Source organism: Crocodylus porosus, unplaced genomic scaffold, assembly GCF_001723895.1.
Source record: "Crocodylus porosus isolate Cpor-Errol unplaced genomic scaffold, CroPor_comp1, whole genome shotgun sequence".
NCBI lineage: Eukaryota > Metazoa > Chordata > Crocodylia > Crocodylidae > Crocodylus > Crocodylus porosus.
The window spans coordinates 10,916,803-10,929,924 of NW_017728936.1; the positions used below are offsets into that span (position 1 = coordinate 10,916,803).

At 50.7% G+C, this 13,122-nt stretch overlaps 1 protein-coding gene across 3 annotated transcripts in view; it reads left to right on the forward strand.

The window, feature by feature from the left end:
- The first annotated feature begins 658 nt into the window (after positions 1–658).
- Positions 659–13,122, forward strand: part of DIXDC1 (DIX domain containing 1) — a 57,454-nt gene continuing 44,990 nt past the window's right edge. For 2 of the 3 annotated variants that reach the window (XM_019547114.1, XM_019547117.1), the window contains exon 1: positions 659–1,322. In XM_019547114.1, the coding sequence (XP_019402659.1) occupies positions 1,260–1,322 (63 nt within the window). In that variant the 5' untranslated portion in view covers positions 659–1,259. Of the gene's footprint in view, positions 1,323–3,598; positions 7,979–13,122 lie in introns of those variants that run through there. The other variant, XM_019547116.1, reaches the window with a different exon arrangement.

Sequence of the window (13,122 nt, forward strand, 5' to 3'; positions counted from 1 at the left end):
CGGCTCCGACCCGGCGCCGCAGGTACCGCCCGGCCCGCGCGGGAGGCAGTCACCGCCGCTCCCCGGGCACAGGGGGCAGTCACCCAGGCCCCGGGCAGAGGGGCAGCCGGCCATGGCAGCCTGCAGGCCCGGCGTGCGCGTCGCCCCGGCGATGCCGTGGGGAGCCACGGCCCCGCCGTGCAACGGGCCCACGATGCGCCGTCTCGGGGGCGGCGGGGCGATGTGAGGCGGCCGCGGGGCTCGGGGTCCGTCGCTCGGCCTTGTGCTGGCGCCGGGGGCCGGGAGGAAACGCGGCATCGGAGGCGTCCTGTGGACAGGACCGCCAGCCGCGGGATGCTCGGAGGCGCTGCTTTCCGGAGAAGCGGGGATAGATGGGGTTCCTCCGAGGGAAAGTGTATTAAAAATGTAGCGAGGGAGGCCGAAGCTGCGTTAAAGGCAGGGGACGACACAAAGGAAAATGCAGGCTGGCTTCCAGAAAAAAATGCTGTAATAGAAATATTTTCAGCTGTGGAATAGCTTCCTAGAGGACGCTGGGGAAATGCCATTGTTGTGCTGTGGGGTAGAGATCCCAGGGCTGCATTGGCTCCAATACAGATGGAGGCCACTGAAGTTGGTCGGCGGTCCCTGCACGTGCGCTGGGGAATAACCCGGGCCTTTGCGAATGTGAGCCAGCGTGCGTTACGTGTTTGGGGAATAGTCCCGTCGCTAGACCTGCCTGACAGGTGAAAGCAGATGTAAAAGCACAGTACGTCCAGAGGCCAAGCCAGCCTGCATGCTAACGTGCGATTTCTCTCGCTCCCGGTCCCACGGAGCTTGGCTGTTGCTTAACTGTATTTCTGGAAATCTTTCAACGCTAGGAATCCCAAATCCTGAGACTGACGTGTTGAGTCTTGGAGGGGAGGGGAGCTCTTCAGAGATGGAGGCGGGAAGCTTTCAGATCACACTTACAGGCATTATAGCAGTCACAGCTCCCGGATGCTTTCATGACTCTACCCAAGAGAGTAGTGGAAGAAACCACCAGTTTCCGGGGACGTGTTTGTAAGGTGGAGGAGTTTGCAGGTTCCCCACTCGGCAGCCTCTATGTCCTTCGAGGCATTTTCTGGAGGAGATGGAAGAAGATGGCAGTTCCTTGGTTTTCTTTTGTGTTTTGGCAAGGTAGCGGTTTTGCTTAGTAAGTGTTTACGCCATACATTTTCTTCACTCCAGGTATCCAGGGGGAGAGGCTGCTGGTCTGCTGCGCTGGGATCCATGTTGTGGGGATGGACATGGGAACTCCTGTGGATCTGGTGCCCAGCAATGCATCCCAGCCTGTTGAGCCCCCGGTAAGTCTCCCATGGTCTCCATCTCAGTGATTCTCATTCGGGGTATCACAGCACCTGGGGAAATCATTTCAAGGGTGCTGCAGAGTGCCACACAGTGTTAACACTATTAGGTTTCTAAACAGGATTCACAAGATAAACCCAGAGATTTCAAATAGAAATCCATAGGTGTGGCCTTCGACAGGTCTTTGCAACAGAAAAACTGCTCTCTTATTTTTCTGTAGGCAAAAAATGAGTGAAACTAGGGGTGCCACGACTCTATCCAGGGGTGCTTTGTGCCTTAAAATGTTCAGAACCACTGCTCTATTCTATCCAAGGAGGAAGCCTCTCTGTATACAGAGCAGTGTGGTCTGTCAGTTGGAGCAAGGTTGCTGAGGGCTTTGCTTCCTGTGCCTGCCCTGACTTGTCCAAGGTGACACGAACAAATCACGTTTCATAGTAGTTTGGGGTCAGAAGGGACCTGAATAGATCGTCTAGTCTGACCCCCTGCCACTGGTAGGAGTACATACTGGGATCACACGACCCCAGACAGGTGTTCGTCCAACCTCTTTTTGAATTTACCCAAGGTAGGAGCAAGGACCACTTCCCTAGGAAGTTGGTCCCAGATCCTAGCCACCCTAGCAGTGAAACAGTGCCTCCTAATCTCTAACCTGAACCTATTCTCCAGCAGCTTCTGGCTATTGTTCCTCGTCACCCCAGGTGGTGCTGGGGGGAATGCCTATTTGCTGCTGATCTCCCCTAACGAGTTTGTAGGCAGCCACCAAATCCCCCCTCAGCCTCCGCTTGCTGAGGTTGAACAGGTTCAGGTCCCTCAGCCTCTCCTCATAGGGCATGCTCTGTTGCCCTCCAACCAAGCAGGTGGCCCTCCTCTGAACCCTGTCCAGGGAGGCCACATCCTTTTTAAAGTGCGGTGCCCAGTACTGGACGCAGTACTCTAATTGAGGCCTGACCAGTGTTGCGTAGAGGGGGAGGATCACCTCTCTGGACTGGCTTGAAATGCATCTTTGGATGCATGACAAGGTACGGTTGGCTTTGCTGGCTGTGGTCTGGCATTGGTGGCTCATGTTCATCTTGGAGTCAGTAATGACTCCAAGATCCCTTTCCGCTTCTGTGCTCACAAGGGGGGAGCTCGTATGTATGCTGTGGATTCCTTCTCCCCAGGTGCAGCACCCTGCACTTATCTACATTGAACCCCATCCTGTTACCATCCGCCCACTTCTGTAGTCTGTCTATATCTAATTGCAGCCTCTCTCTCCCTTCGAGCGTGCCTACCTCTCCCCACATCTTGGTGTCATCGGCAAACTTGGACAGCGTGTTTTCCACCCCCTCGTCCAAGTCGCTGATGAAGATGTTGAACAGTGTAGGCCCCAGGACCGAGCCCTGGGGGACCCCACTGCCCCACATCCCGCCAGGTTGAGTACGACCCGTCCACCACCATTCTCTGGGTGCGCCCCAGCAGCCAATTTTTGACCCATCCAACTGTGTAGGCATCAATGCCTCAGTTGCTCAATTTATTAATGAGAATGGGATGAGAGACAATGTCAAAGGCCTTCTTAAAGTCTAGAAAGACCACGTCCACAGCGACACCATCATCCAGGGATTTAGTCACCTGGTCATAAAAGGCAATCAGGTTGGTCTGGCAGGACCTGCCTTTGATGAACCCATGCTGATTGCCCCTGAGTATGATCTCCCCTGCTGGCCCCTCAGATGTGTTCCTTGATAATTTTTTCAAGGATTTTCCCCAAGACTGATGTGAGGCTTATGGGCCTATAGTTTCCTGGGTCCTCCTTTCTCCCTTTCTTATAGATGGGGATCACATGAGCTAGTTTTCAATCTCCAGGCACCTGGCCCATGGACCACAGTCGCTCGTACAGCTGGGCCAAGGGGACAGCAATGACCCCCACCAGCTCTCTCAACACCCATGGGTGGAGGGCATCAGGGCCCGCAGATTTAAAAACATCCAGCCCTTCCAGAAGATAGCTAACTGCTTCTGTGCAGACCCAAGGCCTGGCAGTGCAATCCCCAAGATTGCCCCTACCTGTGGTGGGAGAGCTGTCCTGGTCCCTGTCCAAGAAAACAGAGGCAAAGAACTTGTTAAAAATTTTGGCTTTCTCGTCTGGCGTAGCCACAAGATTACCATTTGAGTCTAGCAGGGACCCTACATTACCCAGTGCCCTCTTCTTACTCCCAATGTATTTGAAGAAGGACTTTTTGTTGTCTTTAATCCTGGTCGCTAGCCTGAGCTCCACCCCCATCTCTGAGCTCCATCCCCGACTCTGTACATCATTTTTCCTTCTTGTAAAATGGGGTGACAGGACCTAATTCACAGTTGCCCTTGCAACACCTTTATTCTGGTGCATGTAGGTGGTAAAAGCAGCTGCAAGGACCCTCCAAGGAACATCCCCAGCACAGAAGGCCTTGCCTCTGTCAAGCTGTTGGTGCCGAGGTGTTTGGGGAGCACATAGATTGTGAGCAAGGCTGTCTCGAACCCTGACTAGCCCCATGAAACCCCTAGGGAGCTAGATTGAGGGTCTCTAACTTTCTCCAGTCACATTCTTTGCCAATGCAAGGCTTGATTGAGGGCATTCATATTTCTGTATATCCCAAGAGATATTGCAAAGCATAATTCAGTAATGTTTGACTAGTGCTTTGAAATGCTTGCATGGAAGACTTGGGGAAAGAGCAAAGTATCTGCCTTGTTGTTGTTGTTGTTAATTATTATTATTGTTGTTAGCTGCAGTACCTGCCGTCACTTGCTGATGAATGGATGCCTTATATTGTTCCTATTAAATGATCACACTCAAACCTCAAGTACAGGAAATACAGAAGCAAAACAAGTAGATGAAATAGCACTTTTCCAGGGTTGTGAGAGCATGAGGGTTATGCTGAGACTGGCCGCCAGAGGTCAATGTCCCCAGTCTCTAACTCTAACTCCTTCCATGTCTGTTGTGAAGGTCACAGGCAGCCAGTGTTTCAGAAAGGAAACTCCCTTCAGCAGCCTGGGCCTCCCTGCTTGGATTGGTAGTTTTAAAAGTCACTCTTCTGCGCAAGGATTTTGCAGTGGCAATGTTAATGAGGGATTTACAATCCCTTTTCTTTTTGCTGATTTGTATCAAGGAAAACACTGAGGTCCCAAACAGGATGAAGGCCTCATTGTGCCAGGTGCTGTACACACCTGTATGATAGCATGGCTCCTGTTTCAAGAAGTTTACAGTCCAAGACTACAGTGTTGGAGGAGAGAGATCCAATCAAATGTGTGGCATTTTTAGTTTAGCTCCGTAGGGCTTATGTTATCATTATGGACCGTGCAGAGGGCTGCCAGTCTCCCTCTATCTCTCGGTGTAGCCATCGTCAAGTAGCCGGTTGCTTGTTTCTAACATTCAGATTTTCACCACCGGACAGTTCCAGGTTAAGGGTCACAGGCTGTTTGTAGAAACAAGTGTTTGACAGTAAAAGCATCTGATGGGAAGGAAGCTAGAGATGGTCCCATCTCTGATTCCTGCCACCTGCTTGCACTTTGGTTTATCAGTGTGAAGAAGTTTGCTCCTTACTGCCCACATTGTGGCAAGTAAAAGGCTTATCATTTCCACCACCCTTTCAGGGCATTGCTATTTAAAGGTTGATTGCATGAAGTAGCCAGAAGAGAGTTCAGGGCCCAGAAAGCATCTACTGACAATACCCAAGAATGTGTTGAGTGAACCCAGGTCCAGCCAGTTTTTTTGCAGTTCTCCCCAAACATATCCGAGCAGTCACTTGCTTTCTGAGTTCTTTGGGGTTGGCAGTACTGGGGATTCAGAAGGACCTTTTAATTAATTTGGACAACACTTCTGGCTTCACATCTCCTGGTCCATGCCACAAAAAAGTCCAGTTAGGTTTGCACAGTCCTTCTAGAGCGGTAAGAGACATGGTGGGGATTTGTAGCTATTTGTTTTAATCATGTGCAGGGCATTGATGGTTTAGCAAAATGTCACTTGCCTTGTCTGCTGTGTGCTGTATATGATGGGTGCCATAGATCATGTGAGTCAAGGTAAGGGGCTGGAAGGGATCTTGGAAGATCATTGGGTCCAGCCCCCGTGTGCCATCTCAGTGCCTGCTGCTTCACACCAGGCCCTGCACGGTTGTGCATGCTGTACGTAGCAAATTTTGCAGCACTTGTTCCTTACTTTCAGGTCCTGATCCATGCTGGTGCTATATGAAACCCTCACTGGGACTTGACATTGTTGTTTAGACTGGAGATGTTTTTGAAGTTACTGCTCCACTTCCGGAGAAAGCAAATTGTCACCCCAGACAACAAGTCAGAATAGTCTTTGCCACGATCTCATGTTCAGCTTCGGAGCTGAATGAAAGATTACACTGCCTGCAATAACTTAACAGCACTTAACTCCCCGGAGCAGTCAGCAGCATCTCCTTTGGTTGCCCATATATTTTTCCAGTCCCTGCACTGGATGGAAATGCTAATAAAGGGGCCTCATGATTAAAACAACATTAGAACAACGAGACACCCACTAGGTGCTCCTCAGGCGCTCATCAAGGAAAAACTTCTTCCCAGCCGATTTGACTCGCCATAATTTAGACAACACGTCATGCATTAAATTGTGTTTGTGCCCCACATTTGCAGGCTGTCCAAAAGGACTGTCTCTCCTTGCTTATTTTTAACTTCTGTTAAAAAAATGAGACCAGTCTGGCTCATGTCTCCAATGTGGAACCTGAAGCTGGAGCCTGGTTGCCCTCTCACCTCTCCGCTGAGCATTTCAGACGCGAAGTGAAACTGTCTGGGGCGTATAGGGATTATGAGTGTATAATTTCTAATCTGCTGTAAAACGCATAGTATCAGAGCCCACGTCAAAGACAGCTGCAGATGGAGGGCTTTGTATTTGCACGGATCTGACTTTTCTTAATACATGTTTGTCTATTTATCTTTTAAACTCAGTTGATTAACAGAGAGGATGATCATGGCATCCTCACTCATTAAAACTCCGACATCTGTTTGAATGTGTCTTTTTTCACATTGAAAAGTATATCATAAATGGGGGCGGATGTTGAGCGTTGTAGCCAAAAGCACGATTATCATGGGCGATGCAAAGGTTGAGAATATATTTTTACAAATGAGGTCACTTTTCTGCCCAGTGGAGAACTCTTACTCAGCTCTTGTTTGAAATCTCAAAGGCTTAATATACTGTAGTGTAAAAATGGTGCTAATCTTAACTGCCTGTACTACAGCCATTTTGTATTCCAAAAGCCAGATGGGACGAAGGCTGCGTGTGGGAGGGGGCTGGGTGCATGCAAGCCGCATTGCCAACCCTGGGGATTTTATCATAAATCACACACAATTTGCTTTTCTTAAAGCTCTAGTTATTGCTGATCATGTGATTGCCAGAGCATCAGCTTACACTGAAGCATTGCTAGTAAAGTGAGGCACATGAAAAATGGAAGTGTTGTAAAATTACAGAATTTTTCATCTAGTGAGGGGCCTGGCTCCTTTTTGTAGGCTTTGGGGCTGGCCAGACAATAGAGGGCCTGTTGCCCAAGTTCCTGAATTTCTGCCGTTAATTTTTCTAGGCAATAATGCAGACTCTGAGCTCCCACAGTTTTGTCCTGGCTATCATCATACAGAGAGCTCTGGTAACGTGTGCATTGATCTCTGTCCCAAAGCCTTCAAAAAATCTCCCAAGTTTTGAATATGTCTCCCAAGTTTTGAATGTGTCTCCTTGCTCAGACATGCCTGGCCAGAACCTGACTATGAAATCCTAAGCGGCAGCCCGAATTTCGCTGGTCCAGATCCTGCATCTCTTAATCTTCTGACCGTGCTGTGAGGTTCACTGTATTTTTTTCTGAATGTTTCCAAGGGGGTGGATTGAGGTCTGACAGATTAACGGAGGTTATTCTGAGGTTTCCTCTGGGGGAAAATGTAATCATTATTAGTGTGGAAACTCCTGACTGCAAAGTTTCCTTGGGCTTAGTCGTGTGTTGGAAGTTGCCCCCTTTTCTCTGTCTCGCTGCATCTTTGCACTGCCCCTAGGATACTGCTCAAGCAGTCCATAAATATAGTAATGGCCTCTGCAGTTTGCAGCTTCCTGTCCCTGCACGCAGCTTGGCGGCTTTTCCGAGCAGCGCGGCAGCGGCGAGGGTTCAAGCTGGTAGCATCTCTAACGTCTTCCCTTTCCCTTTTTTCTTTCCCAACCCAAGGAAAGCTTCCAGCTCTGCTCCTCGCTGCCCAGGGTTTGCTCTTTGGGGCTTTGCAGAATCGCTTGCACTCGGCAGGCTCCGCGCGACTCGCGGGCCCCGGCTGCTGGAAATAGGTTTCAGATGTTTCCTGACTCGTTGCTGGGCCTGCATCGTATAAGCCGAGTGTTTCTATAGCAACCGTGTGACATCTCGCCTGCTGCTGCCCCAGTGGCTCCCTCGTGAGCATGCTCAGTGCGAATCTCGACTTTGGCTCAAGTATCCTGCTCGCAGTAACGGGCTGCACGTATGGGGCTATGAATAAGGTTCCCGATGAGCTCCAACTCTTTGTCTCTGGGAGGACGAGGTTGTGCCCGGAGCTGGAGGATCCGTACCGTGCGCCCTGAGAACGTGGCCCTTTCCTGCACGCGTGGAGGATGCTTACCTGCTTGGCCAGGGGGAATTTGCTGGACGTATTGCAAGAGGGCTTCACGGAGGTAAATGCATGTCCTGGGTCTCGTGCACTTTTCTTTGTATGGCATCCCTCAGAAAGCTGCAGCCTTCCCCACGCGTTGCAGAAGTCACCGTGAGAATCGACTGACCACGATTGTGGAAAGGGGGAGAGGGTTGCCTGGTGGCGGGGGGGCCACCCTGGGCAGCCCCTCTCGTGATCGGGAGAGCAGCAGTAGTTTGGAGAGTTGGCGGCTGATTAGCAGCTGGTAGTTGCCATGCAGTGTGCTGCAGGAGCCTGTACCCTGGGACTGGAAAAATCTCAAAACATGTAGCAAGGTCCCAGTGGAGCAGTTGCCCTGGACAATCAGTTGCTTCTCTCGCACGCGTTAGGTCTCGGTGTCCAAACTGCTCTTGGAAAGGCTGGAAATCTGTTTTGCAGGCATGCACAATCCTTGCGGGAAGCTGGCACGCTGCGGTTTGCTTGGTTGATTTTCCATCCTCTTCCTCAGGCTGCCGCGCTTCTGATCCAAACTCGCTCGCGCAGGAAAGTGTTATGTTCCCAGCGCTCCTCATTTGCTGACTTTGCTCTCATATAGAGCTAGGTGGGTTTTGATATCCTGGGTGTGACCTACCAAGAGGTCCCCATGACGGGAGTCTTGAGGCCAGAGGAGGGGAACAGCTGTTGCCTGACCGGTTCTGCGAGCAAATGCACTGGGCCGTACGGACCACGTTAGGAGGGATTTCCTGTGTAAGCTTGGGAGGAAGGAGAACTGGGGGGCTGTGCTGGGCCTGAGCATTAGCTGCCCTAACGTTTTATTCCTTCCTGAACTGCCTGTCTTTTTTCTTTTGTATCTGGTTGGCTTTGTGCCTGCAAGGCCTGTTTTTTTTCCACGCGTTCTGAGCCCAGACACCGGTTCCCTTGGGGCCTGGAGGGCTCAGGCGGCAGGACAAAAGAGCTCCAAGACTCGGCCTCACAGATTTGTGGTGGGCATGAGGTCTGCTTTCCAATGGTGCATTACTTTAGCATCCCCTTTGCTTAAAAGTATAAGTACTCTTCCTCCCTCCTCAACAGACCCGATCAGCCAGGGCATCCTCATCTTGAACATACGTACTGTTAGGGTCACGCATGGTTTGTGGGTGCCCCCCCCATCCGAGGAAGCTGTACTTCTGTTATCCATTAGGGCTCTTGGCTACAGAGTTTAGCTCCTTAGCTGATGCCGTAAAGGGACATGCGCTTTCAGCTCTAGAGGTCCTAAGTTCCTTCCCTAGCGTAAGCCAGTGATGGCCATTACGTACGTGTCCTCCAGCTGGGACCAGGAACTGGCTTCTCTTCACGGGCTGATCTCAGCTCAGTTGTCAGGGATCCCCCAGGGGCCGGCTCAGAAAGCTGCAGAAAAATCCTAGCTGCATATTGGCACCTTCAAAAATTCCCACCCAAGAGGCCGTGAAGAATCAAACCAAATTTGGGATTCACCACATGGTAGGCCAGTGCATGGGACCAGACCAGGCACTGCACATTAATGCTGCAGATGAGTAAGGTGGCACAAGGTCATTGTCCCTATTTTACAGATGCATGCACTGAGGCACCTAGAGGTGAAGTGATTTGCTCAGTGTCACAGAGGACGTCTCTGATAGTGTTGGAAATGGATTAAGAAACCCTATTCCTTGTCCTCAGACTTCCTTTCCACTCTTTCCTTGGCCACAAAGGATTGTTTATGAAGCCTTGGAATAGCGTCCCCACGGACTTGCCGCTCCTGGCATCTGATGGTGTCTGCCAGCACAGCCTGCTGATAAGAAGAGTCTGGAAGAGGAAGGCTTCTCACCATGGGATTCAGATACAACATTATATCCAGACTCAAAGGTTGTAGATCTGATTTTGCACCCTGGGTTAGCTGTGGTGCAGGAGGAATCACTTTACCAATTCAGCTGCTGCCAGGCCACTTCCGGTGCCCAGGTGGCTGTGCCTGGGATTCGGTACTCTGCAGTGTAGGGGCTCCATTTACTGAGCTCTGCACGGAAGATGAATACGCACATAGGACGTTCACCACTCGTGTGCACGTGACTAACCCACATGCACCTAAATGCATTCAGGGCTCATAGGCACCCCTGTATGCACAGACAGCCAGGCCAGGTGCCTCTCTGACTTCAGGAGCATCTGGCTAGTCTTTGGGGAAGCTGCTCCCCAGGTTTCCTTGCATCCCCTGTCTCTCCCTGTCCATCCTGATGGCTCAGGGCCAGGGATTCCCTCCCACCCTGGTAAAACCAGAAGCGGGGATTGTGGATGCAGCATCATCGGCTCTTCTGCTGCGAATGCCTGTTCTGCTTTACAGATCATCTGTTGGAAGGTGCTTTCTCAGCAGTTCCCATAATAATCCCTGCTTGCTGAGTGGCCTTCACACTGCAGTTTAGGCCAATGCACTTCCTTTCCCTTTTAAAGTCCCTGGGCCAAAGAGGCAGCAGCATCTGTCATCTGAGCACATCTAAAACTGAGTGGTTTCTGTTTAATGTTAAAATGCAGAAATCTTCCCTGTGGGCATCATGCAGCTCCTGCCCCTGTCTCATTAATGGAAACTTCTGCCAGGAAGGGGCTTCCCTGCTCTTTATAAGGGGAGCCTTGGTTGCTTTGAGGCAGTTAAATAATTCAGGCCCACAGCTGGATGGCAGCGTGGGAGATGCAGCGCTGTTGCAAGCGCCGGGCTATAAGGTGCGGGAACTGGGAGGACGGATGCTCCTATGGGGTGGCACAGCAGACGCCATCACTGAGGAAATACAGTTGGTGACAGGCCCGTGAAGACTCCCGTCAGTTGTTTCAGACGCATGGAGAACCTGCACGTGTGTCCTGACTGTTCCAAGCAATTAATACGGCTGCAGCTGGACAAGAATTGCCTTCTCCGTACTGTCCTTTTGAAGTCAGAGGATCATGTCCTTTGGCAGACTCAGTGTGTGGCTGTTTATGAGCAACATGTTGCTTCAAGTGCCTATTTGCTCCCTCCAGGCTCATGTTTAAGCAACACATATGGTCTCTGTGCAGAGGTTAGCTTCCCCTTGGTGGATGAAGCATTGGTGACTTTTCCAGGACCCCACTGTGAGTCCTTCCTGAATCAGGACCCCTGACAGCAGCAAAGTGAGGTACAAGACCTCAGGGAGTATATGCAGAGGCTAGTGCACAGCCCCGGGGGTGACTTCATGGTGAGCACTCTCAGACTGCAGACAAATGTCATATTTGTCACAGGTGAAACCATTTTATCCCAGGCCAGAATGCAGTCATTCAGATGTCCATGTCCGTTATCCCGGGACAAACCCTAAAACACTTCGTGGGACAAAAACTACTAAAGTCTGGCCCTGAGATATTGCAAAGTCTGAATGTTTGTCCTGGGATTGCATCATCGAATCAATGGCTGAACATTGGCAGTGCTTTCAGCTACTCACTACACCCGATTGAAAGGGCGATGCATATGCACGCCAGTCTTGGGACTTTTCTGTTCCAGAACAAATACAGGCACTGGGGGATTGTAATGTCCGTTCCTAGCCTTACTGCACATTGCATCCACTCAGAAAGTTTGTGCAAGGTGGCTAACATGCAGTACTGAACATGTTGAAAGGGGCATGCTAACTTCCACCTGTAGACAAGCTCTTGTTTTTTTTGCTGCGTAGTAATTGTCCCTCTGCTTCAGGTTCTAGCTGACAGGTGTCTGCAGTTAGTGTTTCCTGACCTTTGTCTCCCATACGCTCTATCCTGCTGTTGCATCAACAGGTGTGTTGTCATTGTCTATGTACTGTGAAACCTGAAGGCCGGTTGCAGGGAATGAAATGGTGATTTATTTTTCCCTGATTAGAGCAATTCCCAAGCATTGCAGAGACTCGGCTGAGCTTGGGTCTTTCTGGTTCCGGTCCTGTTGCTCCATCATGCGTCACTCCACAATGGAAACGTCTCTCCCAGGTGCCGAGATCTTAGCAGAAAAAGCCTGCCCTTGCTCTCCCTTTGCAATGAATGCTATTTTTAGCTAACAGGATTCACTGTTTTTGACTGCCTCTTGTCTCCCTCCATCTACCAGGGCAGCTCATTAGGGCCGTTTTTCTTTCTGTAATTTGGCTTTAGGCCCAGGATTCCTAATATATGTTGGCTCTGCTGAGGCTGGGACCCAGTGATTGGGCCTTACTCAGCTCATGGGAGTAGAGGATGGATTTGAAGATGTGTAGGGCTTGTTCAGAACAAGAACGGCTGGGATCTGAAAGAACTGCTAATGCCAAGTGGTCCTGCCAGGTCGCCCATCTGGTGTGTGAGATACTGGGCAGCTGCTGCTCGGTAATTCTGCCGCACCAAAGGGCCAAGAATCAGAAAACACAGCTGGGGCTTTGCAGGCATTGATTTACACGGCGACAGTTTTTTGCGGGCAGCTAGGATTCCTACCAAGGTGCTGCAGCCCCCCAATGCATGGCCGGCGGGGTTTTGAGCAACTTGCCTCAGCCCCCCTGCCTGACCAGCAAGAGGACTGTGGACCAGGGAAGGTCAGGCTTGTTGTTTAGGGGCAGGATTAGGGGTGAAGTGGTTCAAGTCCTGCTCCCTTCCCTGCTCCCTTCCTGTAAGACTTTGAGCTTGGCCATGCACTCGTTCTGCAGCAGAAGCTCTGCCATCCTTATGGAGGATCTCTTAGGTGGTCGTAGTGAAGGGTTCATTGTTTTCACCATACCCCTCATAGGCACGTCTGGGAGAAGCAGACTTCCCACCTTGCAGGTGGGAAACTAAGCCTCAGAGAGGAAAAATGACTTGTCCAAATTCACTGGCGGAGGTAGGAATAGGATCCAGGGCTCAGGTGTCCCAGTCCAGTGCCCTGCCGTATCTCTGTGCTGTACCCTACACTGCAGGGATGCGTCGTCCTCCCGGAGCAGCACTTTTCAGGCATGTTGTGCCCAGCTTCTTTACAAGGACATAAAGCTTCCAGCTCCCTTTGCCCCAAAGGGACAGTTTCTTTTCTTTCTTAGCGTATTAGATGGTGGTGTTGTGTGATTTAATTTGACAGACTTTAAATTAGGTCTTGGTTAATTTGTGCAGTGGAACCGTTGGGGATTCGGGGTGATAGAAGCTCGCACACCGCCGCATTGGCATTTACCAGTCGGATAACTCTGCCTGTTAAGGGTGCAGCCTTTTGCATGTGGTTCTTGAATAGAAACAGTCTGTCTGTTTGAG